The sequence below is a fragment of the Octopus bimaculoides genome, chromosome 7 (assembly GCF_046866305.1).
Source record: "Octopus bimaculoides isolate indiv1 chromosome 7, ASM4686630v1, whole genome shotgun sequence".
NCBI lineage: Eukaryota > Metazoa > Mollusca > Cephalopoda > Octopoda > Octopodidae > Octopus > Octopus bimaculoides.
In genome coordinates, this window is record NC_142934.1 from 34,706,621 (window position 1) to 34,731,837 (window position 25,217).

General features: G+C 35.9%; 1 protein-coding gene across 7 annotated transcripts in view; it reads left to right on the plus strand.

The window, feature by feature from the left end:
- Positions 1-25,217, plus strand: part of LOC106884301 (nucleoprotein TPR) — a 206,099-nt gene that overhangs the window by 138,521 nt on the left and 42,361 nt on the right. For 4 of the 7 annotated variants that reach the window (XM_089355146.1, XM_089355149.1, XM_089355148.1 and 1 more), the window contains 9 exons: positions 3,944-4,043; positions 4,545-4,787; positions 6,568-6,763; positions 9,812-9,972; positions 10,191-10,285; positions 13,668-13,900; positions 15,992-16,108; positions 16,368-16,683; positions 19,692-19,734. In XM_089355146.1, coding sequence (XP_089211272.1) covers positions 3,944-4,043; positions 4,545-4,787; positions 6,568-6,763; positions 9,812-9,972; positions 10,191-10,285; positions 13,668-13,900; positions 15,992-16,108; positions 16,368-16,683; positions 19,692-19,734 — 1,504 coding nt within the window. Of the gene's footprint in view, positions 1-3,943; positions 4,044-4,544; positions 4,788-6,567; positions 6,764-9,811; positions 9,973-10,190; positions 10,286-13,667; positions 13,901-15,991; positions 16,109-16,367; positions 16,684-19,691; positions 19,735-19,962; positions 20,056-25,217 lie in introns of all 7 variants that reach the window. The other 3 variants (XM_089355144.1, XM_089355147.1, XM_089355145.1) reach the window with 1 other exon arrangement.

The window sequence follows — 25,217 nt, forward strand, 5'->3', positions numbered from 1 at the left end:
AATTTAATTGTTGATTTATCTAAGATTAAACTCAACTTAATTGCCCTATCACACACTCTTACTACCTCAATTGCCTTATCTAATTTTATCTACCCATTTTCTGCCAAAAGTATGCTTACATCACCCATCCTGTCACTGCTACCTACCCAAAAATAATTTAAACTTCTCTTCCTTACTCATGAGAAATCTAGCTAAGGCTCATTTCCATCTTACCTCTTGCACACAGCATGCATTTACATGCCTCTGCTCCAGCATTACAATAATTTCACTGATCTTGCCTTTCATTATACTGACGTTGACTGTAGTGACATGAAATTGTGAATTTGGAAGGAAGCATGGGAAAACAGTTGGGGAAATGTCGGAGCTTAAAAAGATGTTCTGTGCAAACTCTTTCCAGCTGGCAGAAAGCTCTTGTTCACAGCTAATTTAATCAATGAATTATAACTTTTTTAATCCTGTACATTATCTAGTGCAGGGGTGTCAAACTCAATCACACTGGGGGCCAAACTCAAAGCACGCTTTAGGTCGCGGGCTAAACAGAATAAACATTTATTCGACAGACTAAAACTTTTTGAACATGAACATGTATTGAAACAGATAGTATATGATTTTATACCAAAAATAAATTTAACTTAAATTACTTAGAATATTTTGCTTTGCATAAAAATATCTCCCATCATAATTGTAAAAATTTTAAATAAGAACATGTTGCAAAATAAAAAGAAAATATAAATAAAAAATTTACTTTTTAGTGAAAATTAAAATTATAAATTAAAACTTTCAATTTTCTTTATGTAATTTTGTCCAAGCTACATACTTGGCATTTTTTCTTGGCAACAATGATGATGTTTGGGACAAGGTTCTGTGTTGTTGAAAATCTGAGGATGGATTGCAGGTGTTCATCTGTGAGACGACTATTATGTGACATTTTATTCATCTTCATCACAGAGAACAGCTGCTTGCACAGATATGTGCTTCCAAACAAAGACAATATTGGAGTTGCATGTAAATGGAACTGGGGCATTGCTTCAGGTATGAAACAAGTGAACTGTGTGGGCCCCACAAAGTCGTACTTTGCTTGTAATGTCCCATTTCACTGCAGTTCTCTCAGCTCCATTTGAATCTGTACAGGTGCAGTTTCCACATTGAGGGCAAATGGGTTGCGAAGCAGCTCAAAATTATTTCTCTGCACTTCAAAGTTACTATAGTGCCGTGCAAATTCATTGCGGAGCGCACTCGATTTATCATCAAAGTATTGCTTTAGGAACACCGTGGCACTGACTTGGTTCAACATTACTTGGCAACTGGGAAAATGAGACAAGTTCAATTGGTGCATTTGTATCTCTCATAAGCACAGTTTAAATTGAAATGCCTTCACTGCATCATACATAGCACAGATCATGCGATCCCATCCCTGGAGCTGGATGTTTAAAACATTGAGATGCGAAGTTATGTCAACCAGAAATGCCAACTCACATTTCCACTTTTCATCCTGCAGAACTTTAGATTCTTTTCCTTTACTGCCCATGAGCCGACATATCTCCTCAACCAGATCAAAAACTATATTGAGGGATCTTTTCCTGACTTTTCCATAGATAAGGCACATCACCGAACCCTGAATGCGTTTCTTGCAGGAAAGACTGAAATTGGTGGTGATTTAACCCTTTGGCTTGGATAAAGTTTACAGTTTGTATTACAGTGCTCGTTATATGTTCCACTTTTTAGGCTTTAGCACACAGCGTTTCCTGGTGTATGATGCAGTGATATGTTGTCAGCTCACCAACACAGTTTTCTTGTTGCATCTTTAAACATATCCTATCCACTAGTCCATTGTTTTCACTGTGCCCAACAAGTTTGTCTCAAGGCAGTTTCATGTCGGTTACACTATGACATATTTTTTCAAAAAGGCCCTTTCCTGTTGTTGCCCCGTGCATCGATTTAATGTCCAAAATTTCCTCCATGATGAGTAAATTGGAATCCACTCCAGCTGTGCCATATCAGTCATGTCAGTAGTCTCATCCACAGCAAGAGAGTATGCAACAACATCTTTTCCTTTTTCAATCAACTGTGTTTTGAAATCAGCAACTGTATTTCTGCTAATACTCAGTCGCTTCTTGTCTGGACACAAAATGTCACACATTTTCATCATGCAGCTATTCACAAACTCTCCTTCAGTAAATGGCCGGGCTGATTTTGCGATCTCCTCTGCCACTATAAAACTTTCTTTAACAGCAGCTTAACTTTGTGATTTCACTTTGTTTAAAAAAGTCTGTTGTAATGTGAGATTCCTCTTCAACTCTGTCTACCTTTTGTTGCTTCTGCTCAGCAGTGAGGTATTTATACTTGTCGTGATGTTTTATCTTGTAGTGGCATTTAAGATTATACTTTTTAGGTACAGCAGCATCAGCACCACAATTAAGACAATGGGTTTGCCATCAATGTCAGTAAACATGTATTCGGTTTCCCACTGGATTTGAAAGGCTCTGTTTTCAGCATCGACTTTTCTCTTGGCCATTGATATAGATAGCTACTACTACTGAATGACGTCTTGTAAAAATTATCGCCCAAAAGAGCAGTAAGGTGGCTGTTGCGGTGCATTATGGGATTAGTAGATTTTGTGTCATCATACAACAAGCAATCAGAGAATCGAAGGAGGCGTTTCCCAGCATGCTTTGTTGCAGTTACAATTAAGACTTGTGACTGTGTTATCATGCCTCTTTAATGTGTTTTTTTTGTACAGAGTGTAATAGTTACAGTGATGTTGTTTCTAGTCGTGTATTAAATTATTGCTACTCTTGGAGACACCTTTAGTAAGAGAGGTAATGCAGTCAGTGCTATATATAATGTAATGGCCTGCTTTAGCCACATACTATGTATGTGTAGTTGTAACAAGAAGGCATAGATGTTGCTGAGGGCAGCAAGGTACTCTATTTGCTGATGCCACCATTTGGACCAATTTCATGCTGATATCAAAATGGTCCTGTGGGCCAGATGAAATTGCTGCAGAGGCCAGGAGTTTGACATGTCTGATCTAGTGCAAGCAACAACAAAGATGTGAGAAGATATGGTTTCAGGCTATCCAGAAGGGAGCAGAAGGTGGGTACATATCAAGAATTACTTACCTGCACACGCACACTTATACATCTTGACTGCATAACTACACGCACACACATGTATACGACTCAACATCTCCACATATATTCAAGTACATGGTGGAAGAAGGGAATACATCTCAGTATCAGATTTATACATAATGAAGGAGTGAAGTGTGTAACGAGTTGCTAGGGGAGAAAAATTCATGTTTCAATCAAAAATGGTGGTGGTTTTGGAGGTAGGAAAAGTGAGGTGGGATTTGAGCTGTTTTAAACTGTATTAGAATCTATTGAAGCATACTCATAACTATATGAACTTCATAAATTTATTTTGTAGTATTTAATTATTATTAATACTGCTAGAAGTATATACTGATACATTTAATGATTAGATATATATGAAACATAGTCAATAATAGAAGAAAAAGATGACATGCAGGAGAAATGGAACCTGCTGTACACGTGGGCTCAGGATGTGAGAGACAGGAAATGCACCAATCTATAGGGTAAAAAAAAAAATTTGTGATTATGAAATGTAAAATTTATCTATGGAAACAGTGACACCAATGCAAGACACAAGTCACAAGACTGAAAGTTGGTGGAAATTCATATAAGGAAGGCATATTTACTTCTAAAAAAAGAATATTTTCAAGATCAGTTAAGCTTTTTGAAATACCACAACCACAATTTCTTTTTTAAATGAAGTAAGAGAGCTAATCACTATTTGTGCAATGTTGCTAATCATTTGTGGTGAAGCAGAAAGTATGAACTTTTATGAAATACATAATTAGTAAATTTGCCATATATTTCCTGAGGTAATTCAGGTTTTAAATTGTTATTTTTAATATTAGCATGGAAATTGAAAATCTACACACCCAAATTGAGCAAATGGCCCAGGATAATGGAGTGAAAGAGAAAGACTTGGAGGATAAGGCCAAAACAATATCTCAGGTACATTTTACTGATCCCAATTACTAATTACTGAGCAAATTAGTAAATCTACTTTGCTCCTCTTTTTTCAATTAATCAATATCATTATTTGCACTGATTTTTCCCTGTATCTGAACATTGATAGTAAATTGAATTAAATTGGACAATGTATTGGATGATAGATGACATAGTGTTCTTTCGTGAGGTCATTGTTTGCAGCCCATCAAATTGTAATCAATCTCACAAATAACTTTGCTCTACCTTTGGCTGGGTAGTTTTGCATTTGAAAAGATTGGTTGTTGATTACTAAAAGTATGTCCTAAAGAGACATAATCAACTCTCAGTAATTGGTTTTAGGTGGTTGGAAGTAGACATCCTACTGAGATATAGTTCGTCTTTGTAAACAGTATCAACTGAAGTAACTTCTATGATAACCTCACTTCATCTATTTAAAGTTATTCTGTTATATGTATGTATGCGTAAATCCAAGTAGTAAATAACTATATTGTTAATTTTAATCAGCTGAAGAAAATTGGACGTAAGTATAAAGAACAAGCTGAAGACACTGCCAAGCAGTTGAACGAACTGAGAGATATGCACCTAAGTAGTAGTAATGCAGATACCAGTAAACCTGACCAGATGACAGCTGATACTAATGAAGCTATGGAACAGTTGAAGAAAAAGACAGAGGAAGCTGAGCGAAAATTGAAAGAAGTTGAAGAAATTAAGGCTTCATTCCAAGAACAAATTAATAAATTGGAACAGGTTTTTGTTTTTATTCATTTTGTTGTATTGCTCTTTTACGAGTTTATTTGACATACCTTTCACCCTTGAAATAATGGTACGGTTACTAACATATAGGATCACATCAAGCAGCTGTCCTATTGAACAAATTATAGTGGGGAATACATGTGTAGTTGGTTTGTTTAGCATGGAAACTGTTCAGAATTGTTGTTGGGGTTATTGTTTTGCCCTAGATCTATGTTCAAAAGTATCTCATCCATGGCCATCACAGTCTTTCCCCCACCCCATGACATTTTTCAGATAATTCGGTCTCAGTAATCAACCAGCTTTAGCTGGCTAGAAGTGGATATCCTACTGAAATTTTATCATAGCTACATTTCCAACCTTTTTCATTTTTTTTTTTCTTTTTAAATTGTAAGGTACATTTTTAGAAAGATTTGGTTGCTATTCCTAGCAAGTCTAATTACCATGTTAACTGTGGCTTATTGTTGTAGGAGTTAATTTGCAACTGTAAGGAATTGAGGTTAAACCATATCAAAGTAAAATCAGCCCTCTCCACTTTAGCATAAGTTGTCATTTCTTCCAGTTTCCAAACCTTTCTGAACTGGAGAAGAAAAATTATATATCAGAACATGACACTCAAGTGTGTTCACACCTGGATGAGCTACGCAGAAACATCTGACAAATTTCAGGATATTTATTTTTGCTTAAAATACCAGTCTGGTTACTTCCTAGATATCAGTAACGAGGAAACAAGAATAGTGGCAGAAGAACTGGTTTCACTTTAAAATAACAGTGAGCTGAGGCCAAAGTTCAAAAATTCATGTCAGGATTTTTAATTGCAAAAATACATTTCTGACAGCTACCCTGCACCATGGAACAAAGTCAAAATGTACTTTATTTCCTTTCCAACATAATATTCTGTAAAGTGGAATTTCAGTGCAGTTGCCTAGATTCTTTCTAAGCAAAGAAACAGACTGAAAATTACTGAACATGAGAATCTAAGACTACGTCTTAATACCTCTCTGTCTGATGTCATATAGCTAATATCCCTGTACAATGTACAGCCATCACATTAAAAATATGAAAACAATGTAGCTACAGGTGGGATGTAAATTTACTCTTTCATATTTAAAAACTGTGAAATACAGTTGTTTTGAATTTGCAGTAGAAAGAGATCTGTGAGGTGGTGGCCTAGGAATATAGCCTGAGTGCCAAGGAGCAGCAACCCCCAAAAGTTTGGGAACCACTGGTCTCTAGCAAAATATATCTTCTATATATTTTTGATATGATAAATAGGTATAGTGTAAAAATTTTCACAAATATTCTCAAAATATCTCAAAGAAAAACTTTATATATAATCACTTATTTTTAATGGAAACAATTGAAAAGACATGCATATTCTCAAAGTAGCTGAAGAAAATTTTTATAATCACTTATTCTTAATACAAATAATTGAATATAGCAGTAGAGAAAGAGTGAGGATGTGCATGCCACAATGATTAAAGATATTCTGATGAAAACAATTGAATAAAGTGACAAAGAGTAAGCGATGGAGAGAGAAATCTATTACAATGAAAGTTAGCTTTGGGACTGAAGCATGTGTTTGAATATTCAATAATAAAACTTCATTTTGATTAAAAAACTATATTAAAACTAAAATGTATGAAAGTTTTTAAAATATTTTAGACTTTGTTGATTGCTTTCCTTTAGCATAAGTTATATGATTCCAACTAATAAATAAGCAGCTTTCTTTATTATAGTATAGACATGTAATTTTTTTTCCTTCTCCTTCCCCCAGCAATTGAATGAGTCAAAAGAAAATGAGACTCAACTGAAAACTAAAACCCAAGAGATGGAGACTACCCAGAATAGATATAAGAACCTCCTCCAGAGTGCTAAAACCAGGTTGACCAGTCAGAAAGAACAACTGGAGAAGATGACTGCTGAAATGAATGAACAAAAGAAGTTGCTGGAAAATATGGATAAGGCTAAAAGTAAGTGGGTTGATTCTGGACAGTCCAGTAAACCTGATATTAAGATTTCTTTGACATTGAATGTACGTGGAGAGTTTAACTATTGATAGGATAGTCCATCTGGATGTGGGTATTTGTGTAAATAACTATGCAAACATAACAATTTCATGCTTAAATAGATGATGTCCTACTATAGCACTGAAGCAAAGTTTAACTCTTCACCTCAGTGAATAATAATAACAAACATCACTTCACAACCACACACACGTGTGTGTGCACACATAACAATGTAAATCAGAACAACTAAAATTTAAGTATTATGTGGCCTCACTGGGGATTAAAGAAACATGCAAACACATTCCTTCTATGTTGCTGATGTGCAGAAAAAAGAGGGAGTGAGTCTCTTGACAAAGCATTTTATGGTTTATTGATCACTCGTCAGAGAAGACATACTCAGCTTCCTCTCCTAGTCAATTCCACAGGTCAGCTGCTGTATAAAGTAATCATGAAGTGGTGTAGCACATTAGTAGACACCCTAATTTGCATATTTGTGCTTTTGACTGACTTGTCATTAATTAAATAATGTCTATTTTATGCACAGCACTGTAAATTAGAACTGAAATAGTTAAAATACTTCACAGCCCTACTGTGAGTGAACTAAGAATGTAAATTCAATCTTAAGACTTTGTATTTTGTCAGACAAAAGTCTAAACATTGCTCAATACACAATTATATTTTTTTCAAACCTGCTCCTGAATAGAATTGATCATGCAAAGTACATTAACATTGAGATTTGTGCTTAAATTTGCATACATTACATTTATGCATATATGTTTCAGCATCAGAAAACTGCTTATGCTATTTTATATATATATACACTTCTACACTCCTACATGTGTATATCTGTATGTGTGTGTATAAGACGTGTGGGTATCAGATGTACAGGGTAGGGCAGAGAGGACAGATGTTTTTGAAAAATTCACAAAATCATTAATTTTTGCTGCAAATAAATGTTATTGACATTAGTATGTTCGTATTGAATTAGTTTTTGTCAAAATCAAGTGTGGAAAACAGTATCCATCATGTGGTGTCCGTTTTCATTGATGCATTTCTGAAGGCATTCTTGGAGGTTAGCCTCCACTCTCTCCAGCATTGCTCTGTTGATTTGGGCGACTTCCACACTGATAGCTTCCTTCATATTGTATGGGGCTTATGCACATATAGATGTGCCTTGAGGTTTCCTCACAAGAAATAATCAGACATGGACAAATAAGGGAGCCAAGGAATGTCAGCAAACCTGGAAATAAGGCGGTCACTGGAGAGAGGGCAAAGAACATCCATTGATGCTCTGTGTGGAGTATCACCCCATCCTGCTCACACCACACACATTAAATAGGCTTACGTTTTCATCATAATTCAGGCACAATGAATGTAACACTCGATGTAGCAACCAGAGTTCACAGTAACTGCATTTCTATTATTGTCTTCAAAAAGTAAGGACCAATGATAGCAGCTTTTCCAACAGCACACCAGACTCACTTTTGGGCTGCACAGTGGTCTTTCGTGCAGCTCTCTCAAATTTTCAAGAGCCCAATAACGACAGTTCTGTTGATTCACCATGCCTTTGAGATGAAAATGAGCTTTATCACTCATTAGCAAAATGAGATTTGTCATTTGCTCAAAAATTGCTTCCATCTGACGTGCAAAGTTAAGCTGCTGTGCATAGTCCCATGGTTTCAACTGTTGTCCAGTGACCAACTTTTACAGGTGGAAATGCAGGTCTTCATGCGAAATATACCTTATCAATCGAATACCAATGCCAAGTTCAGTGGAATGCCTCTAAGCAGAGCAATTTTGACACCATATTCAAGTTTGTCTGACATAGCAAAGATTGTTTGCCAACATAACATGGCAGTCCTTATATTTTCGAACAAGGGAATCTAGCACCCCCACTCGGCTCAAAACAATATCTGTGTATCGTGATTTCCCTTCATCAGCAGAGAATAATTGTTCAGCTAGAATTGACTGCCAAATTCCCGTTTGAAATATATAGTTTTCAAAGTGACAACTACTAGTCACTTATCTATAAATTAGAAAATTGCTTTTTTTTTTTTTCTGTACTGATGAAGGGAAATAACCTGGAAATCACGATACACAGATATTGTTTTTTGAGCTGAGTGGGGGTGCTAGATTCCCTTGTTTGAAAATATAAGGACACAGATCATGTCGTATAGCCAGCTGGAGACAAAGTCTCCTGGGGCTAAATTACAGCAACATTTGTCCTAAACCAGGACTGCCATCTTAGGTTGGCAAACTATCTTTACTACAAAGTACTGTTGCTGAATATCTCCTGAGATTTTTAAAAAATAGTAATTTGTCTGACATGTTCCACATTTTCCGAGGTCTGTACTATAATCTCCTACTCATTAGTGTACCTCATGTACGAAGTGCATTCACCCAACATAAAATTGTGTTATGGGTGGGAACAGTCTGATTTCAGTAAATGTTGATGTGGCGCCAAAATTTATGCTGAACTGCTGTGACAGACTCATTATTCATCAGGTAACTGTCATAGGCAAACATACGATGCTCTATTGTCCACAGTGCCATGGCTTCACCTGAAAAGAAAAATAAAATGCTATGACACCACGGACCGAATGGTACCTGTTGGACATATGTCTCTCCCCCTGTGGTTGAGTAATAGCCATTTCAAAAACATTCATCCTCTCTGCCCCACCCTGTTAGATATGGATGAATGGTTAAGAAGTTTGCCTCACAATCAGTAGGTCTTAGGTTCAGTCTCATTGAACCTTAAGATGAGTGTCTTCTGCTACAATAAACCTGTCTTGAGCCAAGCTCTCAATATTGTAATTGGGTAGGCAGAAACTGTGTTATTCAACTTAATTTCTTGCAATTTCTTCAGGAATATCACATTATTCCTGGAGAAGTCACAATTTTGTAACTTAAATTGAATAACTCCAAATTAATGTGTCATTTGTTATTTTATTTTATGACGTACATATGTGTAGCATGCTAAAATATATGTATTGTTTATTTTTAAATGCTCAGCTGAAAGTGTGATGCGAGAGAACAGTATTAAGAGTCAATATGAGAGTCGTATTAACAGCCTTGAGAGAGAGTTGGAAGAAGCAAGACGAGCTGTTAGTGCTGCTCCAGCTGCCGGTGACTTAAAACAGATCCAGAAAGAAAATGCTGAACTGCAAGCTAAGGTTACTGTGTTTAATTCTGTTATTTTTCCTTAATTTTGTCCAGTGTGTATTGATGGTCCTTCCAGGATCCCTTTCTTGCATTTTTTGTCCTCTTCCTATCTGTATAACTCTCTTTTTCACTCCCCTTTTATCTTCCTTACACTACATATATTTCTTCCTTCTTTCTTACGATGTCCAATGCTTCATTCTAATTCAATGTACAACTTTTGTTCCTTCAGGTACAACAAATCCAAAAGCAACTAGAGGTGAAACAGAAACAGCAACCACCATCATCGAGAACAACAACACCTGCTGCATCTGCTGATAGACTCAGGTAACATCAATTACTCTCATATTGTTTCTCTTTTGGTAGTAGTGATGCTTTCAAGTTAAGAACTTTGAAAATGAACTTGATTCTTAGAGGAATTACTCATTCCTTCAGTGTAGAAGAGCCTGTGAAGGAACTCTTAGCGGCAGTGCAACTTTTCCTCAAATCAATTAATTAATAGAAAACAAGTTTATTATTAGAATGTTGTAACTAGTAGTAGTAGTTGTAGTAGTAGTAGTTGTAGTAGTAGTAGTAGTAGTACATAGTTATTATGGGTTTTGTCTGAAAAAAAAACAGCCAGTATTTCTTGCAACCTGTCTATGCCAAATTCTACATTCTGAACTCGCATGTTTTATCATCTTGATAGACTAAACTCCACCCTGTTCTGAGACCCTACTGTAGTTTTCACTTTATAATTGTTCAGGCCAGGGGTCGCCAAAGAAAGTCTGAGGGACCCCCTTGGGGCCAGTGAGGAATTACAGGGGGTCGATGATAGCCAAGGAGTCGAATGGGGGTTGGCATGCGAAAAGCCAGCTCACCCAGATGAACTGCTTGAAATACTTAGTCAGCGCCATGCTCATCCCACACATTGATGTTGTCAATTTCAATAAAAAATATTCCAGCAATATGATGTGTTTTTCAAATTTTCTAACTGTGAAAACAATTTCATAAAAATTGAAAGTTTAATACTGTATCCTTGTACGTGTAGTTTTAAATGTAAAAAGTGTCACATCTTCAATAGAATTTTTTAATTTGTCATACATGTATATTTTAGCTAACATTTTAATTGCCAGCATCAGTACCTGGTACGCATTTAAGATATGGTACAGTAGGGTATTAAGATATTTTAAATGAGGAAGGTGGTCAATGCCAAAGGAGAAGTGGCTAAATGAGGTCGATGGTCAAAAAAGTTTGGTGGCTCCTGATTTAGGTGAACAGTGCAGAGCCTGTTACAAGTGTGCTGTGTTTAGCAGAAAGTTGGTTGGGAAAAAATGAGATAGTATCTAATCTGCTATTTGGTTAAAAAAAGAAGTGCCTTTATTATGACAAATATGAGTTTTATTGTGTTCAAGAAAGTCTGTTGGCCTGGGCATATAATCCTTATATAAGGTAAGTACTTACATACATAAAAGTATATACTCATATATGGTATACACTTATATACTTATGTGTGCTACTCATATATATTATATGCATTGGCTGAGATTTGAGTAGGGGCCATGAGGGACAAGCTTGAGTTGTAGAAGTCACTAATGAAACAAGTTGGCTCATATTTTAGGATGTATGAATACAGGGATAAGTAATAAGGAAAACTAGGGGCTAAATCCTATTCAATTAAAATCAAGTAAGCACCAGTTAATTAAATTCAATAAGGTGCAGGCATGGCTGTGGTTAAGAAGTTTGCTTCTAAACCACACACTGTGGCTCTTTGGGAAAATCATCATCATCATCGTTTAACGTCCGCCTTACTGGCTAGCATGGGTTGGACGATTTGACTGAGGACTGGTGGACCAGATGGCTACACCAGGCTCCAATCTGATTTGGCAGAGTCTCTACGACTAGATGCCCTTCCTAACGCCAACCACTCCGAGAGTGTAGTGGGTGCTTTTATGTGCCACCAACACAAGGACCAGTCAGGCAGTACTGGCAACGGCCATGCTCAAAATTGTGTATTTTTCGTGTCACCTGCACAGGAGCCAGTCCAGCAGCACTGGCAACGATCTCGCTCGAATGTCTTTTCACGTGCCACCGGCACAAGTGCCAGTAAGGTGACGCTGGTAACGATCACGCTCAAATGGTGCTATTTACGTTCCACTGGCACGGAAGCCAGACAGCTGCTCTGGCAACGATCACGCTCGGACGGTACTCTTAACGCTCCACTGGTACAGGTGCCATCATGATTTCACTTTCACGTGCCCCAACAGGTCTTCACAAGCCGAGTTTAGTGGCCAATGAAGGAGAGGTTGGCACAGGTGCCAGTTGTCAAATTTGGTTCGATTTCAATTTCACTTGCCTCAACAGGTCTTCGCAAGCAGGGTTTTGTGTCCAAAGAAGGAAAGGTACGCATAAGTGGGCTGGTTACACCCCTGGCAGAGGCCTAGGATTATGGTCTCACTTGGCTTGCCAGATCTTCTCATGCACAGCATATTTCCAAAGGTCTCGGTCACAAGTCATTGCCTCGGTGAGGCCTAATGTTCGAAGGTCATGCTTCACCACCTCATCCCAGGTTTTCCTGGGTCTACTTCTTCCACAGGTTCCCTCAACCGCTAGGGTGTGGCACTTTTTCACACAGCTATCCTAATCCATTCTCGCCACATGACCATACCAGCGCAATCGTCTCTCTTGCACACCACAACTGATGCTGTTTTCTAATATATATTTCTTTATTGCCCACAGGGGGCTTAACGTAGAATGGACAAATAAAGACAGACAAAGGAATTGTCGATTGCATCGACCCCAGTGTTGTAATCGGTACTTGTTTAATCGACCCTGGAAGGATGAAAGGCAAAGTCAACCTTGGCAAAATTTGAACTCAGAATGTAATGGCAGACGAAATACTGCTAAGCTTTTCACCTGGCTTGCTAACAATTCTGTCAGCTCACCTATGTTTTCTAATATAGCCTTGAGCTAACCAAAGCCATGTGAGTAGATTTGGTAGACAGAAACTGAAAGAAGTTTATGTGTTTGTGCCTCTTTGTCATGATATCACATGATAGTTATAAACAAGCATCATTGTTATACAAATGGCATCCTTTGTTTTCATCCTTCTGTGAAAACATATCTAGTCAGAAGGAAATATTACTTTGCTTGGAAATGGGTGAGGCTTGGTGGCATGAAGAGCATCCTGCCATATAAAATCTACCTCTACTGAAAGTATTTATTGATTACATAGTGTACTTACTGTTTAAAATATGTATTGGTTATACAGTGTGTGCACTGTTTAAAGTACTTAGAGTATTTACACAAAGTACTAACTGCTTAAAACAGTCACCTATACCTCTTAGTCAGTGTTGGGTGTCTTTGGCAGGGACCATGCATTGCACAAGCCAACTATGGAGCTTCGACATGCTAGAAATAGCAGTTCAGTCTCTCTCAAATTAAGCACCTTCATCTTCAATAATTGAGGATACGTCAGATAATGTACTTGATCATAGACCTACTCAATCAGGATTGGAATGACCTAGGACTAAACGACAACAGTGTAGGACTGGTGACAGGCTGTGAATTCTCACTCCCTTTTCTTTCTTCAGACCCTGACACCTCCCCTCATTTTCACACCCTTATAGTTCTCTACTTGTATGTTAGGTAATTATTTGTTGGGTGGATAGAACAAATACTATTGAATTTCACTCAAAATAAATGTTTTGCTTGTAATTACCATTTTTAGCCTCCCTGTGGGTGAAGCTCCTAAGATGGCCAACATAAGGCCAATGACCTCAACAACACCAGCTCCTGTGAGGCAGACAGCTGTCCAGCATGCATCTGCTGCCGCTGCTGCAAAAGCAACTGCAAGTATAAAACCCATGGCAATTGCTTCCACCACAGCTAGTCCAGTTTCTGCCACAACACCAACAGCCACTGTTATGCCAACCACCATTACAGCTCAAGAACCTCATGATGGTAAATATTTTTATAAATGGAATGTTCTTTACTCTCTTCTTTTTCTCTTTCACTTTTCAGACTTTTTCATTCTTAAGTCTCTTTCTCTTTCTCAGCAACACACCTTGTTTCTCTGACTTTGCATGTCATCATTATAGTATTTATGAAATTTAGTACCACCAAGTAATGGAGTTGAACTGATTGAGTGAATTTCTTCCCACCAAAAATCTCTGGCTTTGGATCTATGTTAGAAACCATTTTTATTATTACACCTGAGCTGACCATTCTGTAGAGCTTATACAAATGTTCTTACAGAAAAGACAAAGCAAGAGTTTACTCTAATTGATAAGAGAGTTATTACACTGGAAGGAAAACTGGATGAAAGCTATCTGTAGAACAAATTGGTTGATGTGGATCAAATAAAAGGCAGATCGATGAAACTATTAAAATGTACTAATAAAACATACTACATGTATGCTTTTTAGTGAGTTTTCTGATTAAGTCTTTTTTTATCCACATATTTTTGTGAACAGCCAAATCATTGGTTATAGATTACCAACAGACCAATCATTGGTTCACAGCATTTCTAGTGGTAAAAATGACAAAGAAGAGTCTTTGTCATTTGGTCAAATCTAGAACCTTGTGGTTCTGAAGAAAACTGCACAGTCATGCCATATTATAGGTTCAATTCCAGCTGAACGTGTTTTTTATAGTGTTAGCTTTAATTTTTACATTTCTTTAATTTCATCTCTCAAGTCAGCATTGATCAAGTGGTGAGTATAAAACAGGTTCAATGACTATTGGCTTCTGAGATTCTGTCAGTAACCTATTATACATTAATGAAAAATTAGTTTAGGTTCTCTGTGATAAACTAAGACCCTAGCTAGGAGTACATTTCTCTTGCTATCTAAACTTTTCAGAGACTGAAGTCATGTGCAGTGTACATATTGTTTGTGAAAAGAATGTACTTTTGTGTCAGCTCTCTGTAATTCTTATGATCCTAATCATTTTAAAGGTTGAATTTGAAATAGAACAGTAACAAAGAAACATATACATCATTTAATGTTCAAATTCCATACCAGTATGGGTTGAATGGTTTTAAAGGATCCAGTGAGCCAAAGTACTGAGTGGGGTGGTGTAGTATTGAAGGAGCTGGTTTTCTGCCAGATGCTGAGAGGTTAAAGCATGATAGGACTTGAACAGGTGTCTTGCTGCAGAGGAGTTACATGGATATCTCAACCAGAAAGGGAGAAAGGATGGTGGAGATGAGGTATCAGGATGTGCCCTCAAGGTACAAGTTGTATATAGAGAGAATAGGGACAGGATTAAAGATGAATAGGTTCGTAGAAGTCTGAAAGGTAAGTGACAGGCATAGAAATGTGCTAATCTGTATAATGTCGAGAACATAATCTGAGAAGTTTATATTCTTGAATTTTTTTATCTTCATTTGTATCTATCCTTTTTGTGTGGTGTTTATCGATAGCAGAATAGAAAAATGGATGTAGTATATGTTCCATTATTTAGTAGCAGTACTGGTTGTGGTAGTGACTCAATGTAGCGCCAAATGAGACATAATCAAGTTGGATCAATTGATTGTTCATGAAGTTGAAAGTCTGTACATCATTGCATATCCTTAGAATTGAAGCAGACATGAATATTGAACACCATACAGATGTTTCAGACTTGTTTTAAGGCTTGCAATTAGTTCCTAGCTCTTTAATAATTTTTATCTTATATTTTTGTTGGTCGGAGTAGATTCCTTGTCACAAAAAATTTCTGATATAAAAAGAATGTGAGCCCTTCATGTAAGGGGGAGACTCACATTTAATCACTTTTTTATAAAAAGTGTCACAAATCAGAATCCAACAACATTGAGTTGGATTCTTGAAAGTTCCAATGGTCCTGTTTATGGGAGGTAGAACAATTAATTAATGCTTACAACAGTATATGTGATCTCTATTTTCTTATAAATTAAAATAGTAACAAAAAAAATAATCTACTTTCATCTATCTTTCATTTGTCAAAATGCTCCTGTATGACTGAAATGTCTTTGAGTTGCAGTCTCTTGTACTAATTTCAACTTTGTTTTAAATAATGCCTTTTATTGCTCAGGTGTTACAGATAGTCCCCCTTCAGCCATTAATCAACTTAGTAGTACATCAGTGCCTTTGACTAATCGACCAGTTCAGCAGATCCAGCGTGTTACTCCTCAAATTGAGTTGATGCAAGGTAAGTGTGTTGATGGTTACTGTTGACAAGTAAACCAAAAAATAAAAAGATTCACCCTATTTCTCTCTCTTCTAAGTTTTATATAGCTTCTCGACTTTTCTTCAACTTTTTGAATTGAATACTTACTTTTCTTAAATACTTTCTTTCTTGCATGAATTCATTAAAATTTTAAAGATATTTATTATTTGTTTAGACTTATTGGCTTCTTTGTCGTCTCAATGTGCTCTCTCTTGCTTTGTTTTGTTTCCACTTCCTGTAGAGTCTTCTTTGTCTGTAACACCAACGTCAGTGGCACCAATTCAGCAGGTGGACGTGGAATATCCTTCAATGTTGGTGATAGCAAGTACTTCTACTGTGACATCAACACCTGGTTCAGTTGTTTTAGTATCTTCATCCTCAAGCACGTCCACTAACTCCTCACTGTCTGTCACTTCGAACTTGAGCAGTCAAGAAGGGGAAGGCAGCGATATTCAACAATCAGCTGTTTCTGCAGGGAATGGCCAGGGTCAGTCCCAACACTCACAAGCATCAGCGTCTCAGTCTACCATTAAAAGAACACGAGAGGATATTGAAGCGTATGTACTAACTTTTGTTAGTCTTATTTAGCCAAGTTACTAATTAAAGGATTATTATAGATTCATAAACTCTCATGGAAAGTTTCTAGTAAAGATTCTTAACCCTTTCGTTACCATATTTCTAACCAAAATACACCCCTTATGAGTTTCAATTAATTTCTCACATAATCATAAATTTACTCTGGTTTCATTAAACAACTCTAACTTTTTTATTTATCAACATATTAATGTGATTTTTGGATGATAATTTAACGAAAGGTTCTCAACCAATTGTATACCAAAATTTTTGTCACAAGGTGACTCTAATTACAGGTAAATTCAACAAAATATAAAATTATTAAAATTTTTTTTTTTAAACATCGCTATAGAAAATGGGTTATTAGCTAATATTCAATTGGGTATACAACAAAATATTATTATAGAAGAGTTGTGCACATTACTGGATTTATCAGGCGAATTTAACACACAAAAGACAGGTGTACCATAAAGGTATAAATAAAACAAAAGACTGGAATTTGTCTTTGAAGAAAACTGGAAAACAAAATACACACACACACCATCAACTAGATTAAATAAGCTTTCCCATATACATAGATACACAGAAATATACAATAATGATTTACAAAATAAATTAATCAAAATTCGTCACTCACCTTACAGATGAATTAAAATAACAGGTAAATTAAAATTACACATAAAGAAAAATAAAAACGAAGTAAATTTGAAAATATTTATAAAATCAAAATCACACATATATACAGATCAAACAATATTCCTATCATGAAAACTTGTAAAGCAACCTGCTCTACATAATGCAACCTTGCAGAATGCACATTGGAAAGTTGTTTCAACAGCCCTTCACTAGGAGCTTTCCTTTTTTGATGAAGGCATTCACGACACTGCTTTTTGCGACCCTCGATTTTTTTTTCTAATTTATGGAGATCGGCTGAATTCAGAGGGATATCTCTCTGGCAGGCTTTGCTTTTTCTCCCTACAGTTATTTTTTTTTTAGGAATAACCAGCTCTTAGTTGCGTTGCTACATCTGCACGGAACTGCAGATGGTCGCATCGCTTTCGAGCCGGCCCCGATTTGGTATATAGTATAAATGCATTAGTAATACTCATATTTACTATATACCAAACCAGGTATCGCCACCATTTATTCCTCAGTTTGCCAACTGGATAATAAGACATCATCTGATTCAGCCGATCTACACCACCCATGTACCTGTTATAATTGAGGTTCATAAATGGCGTGCCGTTTTCATCCACATGTGGCTGTGCACAGGTAGACAAAGTTAATCTGCCTCTTATCTCTGTATGCGGTCGCTAGCAAATTTCCTTTCTGCCGTTGAATTATTTCACCTTTTATTTTTAATTTTGCTTTTTTTATATCCAACGGCAGTCCTTTTCTACTAGCAATCACTGTAGCACATGTATGTGTTGCCACAGTATCTAAACTCTCCGCAAGTTTGACCGAACTGAAAAAGCGGTCAAAAAATAATATACGGCCCTGGTTATGGTATGGAAGTGATAAATTCCAGACCACATCATACCCTAGGCCATGCTGACTTACATAATTGTCTCTTTTTCCAGTATAAAATTCAAATCCAGAGCAGTACCCAGTATTTGATTCACAAATCTTCCAAATTTTGATTCCCCCATTTTGTGGGCTTTCCTGGCATATATTGTCGAAAACGCACTCGGCCTTTATAGCCCACCATACCCTCATCAATTGATAAATGTCTCTCTGGTCTATAAACTGTTTTATATGTGTTTTGAACACAGTCAATGAGGGATCTTATTTTAAATAAGGGATCAAAGTCTGGTTCTCCACGTACTGGTGTACTGCTCGTGTCTCTTACATGTAGATATTGAGTCAATTTTAAAAACCGTGTCCTTGTCATTATACTTGAGACATATTCGTCTCCAAAGGGTTCATCACTACTCCAGTAATTTGTTATTCTGGGTAACTTTCTAATGCCCATAATAATATTCATGGCAAAATATGCTTTCATTTCATTCAAGTTTGTGGGAAACCACAAACTATCCTTTTTTACACTTTGTTTACATTCAGCGTAACGGTTCGTTTCCGCCGTAATCATTTCAAATAGGTACATTGGAAAAAGCAAAAAGAAATAGTCCAAAGATTTGCTCTCCTGGATAAGACTGTGACTTGGTCTAGTTTCTTCAGAAAAATCACTGAAAGAAAGTTTTCAAATTTTCACTCCATTCAGGTACCAATTCATTCTCTTTATCGCTATCATCAGAGCTCTCGGATTCACTGCTTTCACTTTCAGAAAATGAAACATCAGATTCATTATCAAATACCACGTGCTTTTTTTTTTCGGTTACAGAGTTAGATTTATCAAGGTCTTCAACGGAAAATCCTTCGAATTCTGACTCGCTGCTTGACAGAATAAAATTTGTATCCATTTTTTGTCAGAATTACAAATTTTAAAAACACAACAGGAACAAATTTGGAAAAAAATCTCACAAAATTCACAAAATCAAAATAACACATCGATTGTCGTACAAAACTATAGCTGAACTGTTTACACAGTATAATCACGTGTTTTCACAAATGTACTAACGAGATTTGCTCGGATATTCTCATTTAAATATGAATATGTGATTACGGGTGGTTTTGGGCGGCTTGGTCACATGAACCAAAATTTTTTTGGGCAGCTTTGGGCGGTTTGGTAACGAAAGGGTTAATATCTCACTTCTCTTGAAATAGTTACCGTGGAATCGGTATACATTTCTGCTATCAGTAACTGTTGTGTTAATTATCTATGGAATTAAAATCTTTCTACTAGTCTGAAGAAAGCAGTAATTCTGTGGCATTATATGAAGGTCTTCACTGGCGCCACAATAATTGACTTTGTTATGGGACATTATGAATTAATTCTGCAACCATTTTAAGTATATAATGGGTGGGCTGTTCTACAATTATTATCAGTTATTGATCATCAAAAACCTTGACTTTATTTTCAACCCTCTTTCAGACAAGAAGATAACAGTCAAGTAAAACGTTCAAAAACAAATCAAGTAAGTCTACCCCTTTTGTATATTTTATTTTGTTTCTTAATTTTTTCTCTCTCAAATTATTTCAGATTCTTTGGTTTCCATTTAAAATACTTTTCTACCACAGGTATATAGAAATTGTTCTGTTTTTTTTCCTTTTCTTTATCATTTATTCTTTTGGCCCTGACAACTGAGATTACTACTAAAGTAGATGTGTGGCACACTAATCTCAATTTTAAAATGATATTTCAGGTCCCCTCTGCTAGTTCTATACCTGTGATTACTGTAACTGATGGCCAAAATCATACCATTATTTTAGAATCTGGTGATTCTCAGAAAGGACAGGTAAGCCCTCTCACACAAATAGTTTAGTTTACACTTCTGGCTTTATCAAACTATCTAGCTAATACCCTCGTAGAATTTCTGTAACTCAGACATGCACACACATGTATGTGCATGCTACCTTATGGTGTTTATATTGTAGACACCTGAAAATAGAATTTGTAACTCTTTTTGAGTGAGAAATTGTTATATTCTTGGCCTCAGCAAACAGTAGGTACTGTGGAATAGAGGTATGTTTTCAGTGAATTTTATTTCACTATGTAACTAATTTCCTTGAAAAAGGCATGAAATTTCAACTTCCTTTTCTTTCTATTCTAAAAACTCCTTGGTGTTAGCTAATCTGTAAAAAGACTAAGATTAATGTATTCATATTCCTGCGTTCATGAAATATTTTTAGAGGGTAGTTAAAATATTAGACCCGTTAATCATATCAACAATAGTTCAGTTATATTGTTATTCATTGCCTTTTTGCCTCTAGACATTATACATTGCACCATATGGTGTTGCTTAATTTACCTTAATACAACTATATGAATGTGAAAGGTGGCATCCATGTAGACATATTTGCGAAACATTTACTCTGTAAGCCATGAAAGTTGTCAAATTTAGAAAAGCCCTCCAACTTACGATGTCATAGAAAAATAAACATAAAATTATCACCAAAAAAAATGCTTCCCTCTCCTTCCTGAAACAAAATAGAATGTTCTTATACCGTATTCTTTACCATTATTTGGATGGAAGTATATTATGTAGGAGTGGTAGCCTGCATATGCTGGTATAAATATTTCCTGGTTAGATTTTCTTGTTGCAGTTGTGAGAATATGATTGGCATACACATCTGCCTAATTTTGAGTTAGATGTGTAAATTACAAATACAAAAGTGCATTTGGCTGAGTTTCAACAAGATACTGGATTAACAGATTGAAAAGTCAGTAGTTTGTATCATGTGACTGTTAGCTGTGACAGTGATCTGTCAATAGCCAAGAACTCTCCATCTCACTGTAGGTAGCCTATATTCTAAACATTGCTATATGCAGTGGTGCAGTAGAACTGTAAAAATCAAGACCCGTTTTCAACTTGTCCAGTAGAAGAATTGGATTCTACTTTGTCTTGGAATTGGACTTATGATCTATATTGATGTGTGTTTATGATCATAGACAGTTTAGAAATCAAGTGAATGCCTGGCAATTAGCAGGGCTTCTAAATAAGCAAGACATCTGCAAGTACCTGATTTTAAAAACTGGACTTAACCCAAAGTTTTCGTGAAAACTTATCTTAACCCTTTTGATACAAACCTGCATAAAACAGCTTCTGGCTTTGTAGTACAAAAGTTCTGAATTAAAATCTTCCACCAAACCTTAGTCACAATTTATGTTCCTAACTCTAGCTTAATGATAACTAAGTTGTTTTACTAAATACTTTGTCATGTTTAAAATTAGTTGAAAGAAACATCTCAACAGAAATATGGTAACAAAAGGGTTAATGATCCTGAACCTTCTTCATTAATATGCTACTAACCCTTGCTTCCTAACTCGTGCTTAACTGACTTCTAAAATACTCACATCTAATCCAAAACTGCTTCATTCTTCCAACTATCTGGCTCTTTAACTTCCAAATCTCTGTACACTACAAGAATTTATATCCTTAATGCTGTGTCAAAAGCAAATACTATTTTTACTAGTGGGACCCATGAAAATATCATTATGTAAGTCAGCATACTTGGAAACATTATGTGAAGGCTTGTCTTCAGTTTTGAAAACATTATATGAAGGCTTGTCTTTAATATATTAAACTTAATATATCAATTAGAATATATTAATTCTGCCATTTAATCAAAATTGTACTTTTAAAATATTCAAAATGAATGTAGAAAATATTACTTAATTACCTTCTCTTAACAAATTTGATAGATATAATTTGCTTTATAGTTTAAGGAAAAAAAAATTTGAATTAAAAAGCTAAAACAACATATATATCTCAGAGGCGACTCCAGGTCATCAGCATCACTCAGGTTCATCACAGATTTCATATAAGACGCAGGCCTGCTCAAAGAATTTCATGTTTTTCTGCTTTATTTCTAGCCCTAAATGGCTTATTTTTTATATATAGTCCTATATCTTTCTTCATTTCTAAGTTAAGGGTAAAAATAAAGCAACCCTGCAAAACACAACTGATCTTTACACACAGACACACAGCATTCAAATAATGACAGCAGAGTGCATAACAAACATCTGCAATCTGTCGCCTGTACTCTTGACAAGAGTTGCCACTTTTACACCTAGGCTTGTTCGTATTGGATAATTTTTCAGAATGAAAACTTTTCATAGATTGGAATTTAAATCCTAATCTCTATAGAAATTTATTGTTTCAAGAAAACATTGAATTTGAATTACTTTTAATCTTTACGATTATAGATAATAACTTGGGCTGTAACTTCTGAGCCCGAGTCAGGCGTGTGTGAACGATGTCAAGAGAACGTCTGCTACGAATATTTTTTTACATGGTGCACCTCTAAGACAATTGCCACAGGCTGAATGAAAATAAATGAACTGTGACCAAGCTCAACAAAAGGAGCTCAAGTTATTGGCAGCAATTACATACTTGAAGTCAGTGTTGGCAGAAATTAAATCAGCTTGCAAATACACATTCACTTCACTAAATTTATACTCAGGCTCAGCCCAACTGCCAGACTCACTACTGATATGTGTGTGTGTGTATATACATGCACATGTGTGTGTGTGTGTGTGTACATGCACATATATGTGTGTGTGTATATATATATATATATATATATATATATATATATATATAAAACTATACTTTTTGCTGTCCAGCTATCACAAAAGCTCGGTCCAAGTTATTTACCAATTGAGATTTTCATTTCTATTGATAGATCTGTAGATTAACCATTGTACCTAGCTAACTAGCAAGGAAGCATATCTACTTTCCCTTCTACCAATGTATGTATCTGTCTACCCTCATAATACTGATAAGCATTTAAATCTAATAACAAAAGAGAAAAATGCCCCAGCATGGCCACAGCCTTTGGTCCAGAACAAGTAAAAGATAAAAACATAACACTATTTGCTAACTAAGGTTATTTTACTCCATTTTAACTATCTATTGATATAACTTTTGATACGTAAAGTTACAGATCTTCATGACATTATTTCATTATATCAAACATTTCAACTGTGCCTGCAATTTGAACACACAAGTGCAGAATAATCTAGACCTGTGATCCTCAACTATTTTTTTTTTCATCTGTGGACCCTTTTGATTACTATTTTATTTACAAAAAATCTGGGGCTCCATCAGTTACAAGGAGGGTTCCAGTTGATCCAATCAACGGAACAGCCTGATCATGAAATTAATGTGCAAGTGGTTGAGCCCTCCACAGATGTGTATCCTTAACCCTTTCGTTACTATATTTCTGGCCAAAATACACCCCTCATGAGTTTCAATTAAATTCTAAAATAATCATGAATTTAGACTAGTCTCATTAAACACCTGTAACTTTTTTATTTATCAACATATTAATGTGATATTTGGAACATAATTAAAGAAAGGGTTCTTAATCAATTCTATTGCATAATTTTTGTAACTAAGTTCTCCACGTACTGAGTGGGTGGGGTACTGCTAGTGTCTCTCACATGTAAATATTGGTTCAGCTTCACAAATCGTACTCGTTCATAATACTGGAAATATATTCATCGCCAAAAGGTTCCTGATTGCTCCAGTAATTTGTTATTCTGGGTAATTGTCTAATACCCATAATAATATTTATGGCAAAAAATGCCCGTATTTCATCTGCAGTTGCAGGAAACCACAAGCTATCTTTTTTTTTTCCGGTTTGTTTACAATCTGTGTAACGGTTTGTTTCCGCAGTAATCATTTCAAACAAGCATGAAAAAGAAGTCTAAAGGTTTCGCTTCCTGAGAAAGACTATGGGTAGACCCTGTTTCCTCAGAAAAATTGTTAATAAAAATATTTTTAAAATCTTTTTCTGGTGTAAAATCATCCTCGCTGTTGCCGTCGCTGCTTTCAGTTTCGAATACAGAAATATCCGATTCATTATCGTTCACTACGTGCTTTTGTAGCTCATTCATTCTTTTCTTCGATATCTCCATATCTTCTGTTGAAAAACCTTCAAATTCGGAATCACTGCTTGATAGCATCAAAGCTGAAAAAAATTAACACCGCAAAAAATGTGGAAAAAAATCTTCCAAAATTCACTGAGTTCAAATATCACGCCAAATAATGTCAGAGACAATAACTCAACTGTTTGCAAAGTGAAATCAGGTGTTTGAACGAATGTACTAACGAAATTTGGGTTCAAATATACATTTAAATAACAATGGGTACGCTCGGCCGGCTACGGCCGGGTTAGTCTTATGAACCAAAAAATTTTTGGGCCAGCTACGGCCGGGTTAGTAACGAAAGGGTTAATGTAGTTCTCAAGTAGCTTCAGTGTGACACAGAATAATCTAGACCAGTGATCCTCAAATACTTTTTTTACCTGTGGACCCCCTTGATTACTATTTTACTCCAGTGGTCCCCCATAGCAATTCTATGTTTAAAAACTAGTTTTATAGATACTTCTTTCAAAATTCCTATTTTGTTTTTCACTCATTCACCTGTGTAGGCTTGCAATAACACTCTCCGAGAAAACGTGTTTCAGTGGCTGGAAATATGTTGAATTATGTTGTTAGAGAAAGAAACTCAGCTGTTTCTTACAACAAATACATCTAAAGCAAAGTTTTTTAATTAACCCTTAAAATACTACCATGGACCCTCATTTACTGTTTTACTTGTGTGGACCCCAAAGATCTTATATGGACTCCCAGGGCTCATGAGACCCTGATTGAGAACCACTGGTCTAGACCTCTCTCTCTCTCTCTTCTCTTTTTCTCTTTTTAACCAATATTCTTTCACTGAAATTATATTATCTTACTATCTCATATGATAACACCCATTTAAAGCTTTACAGTCTTTTTAATTTATTTACAAAAAAAACTGGTGCTCCGTCAGTTACAACAATGAAGGTTCCAGTTGATCCAATCACTGGAACAGCCTGATCATGAAATTAATGTGCAAGTGGTTGAGCACTCCACAGATGTGTACTCTTAATGTAGTTCTCAGATAGATTCAGTGTGACAGAGAAT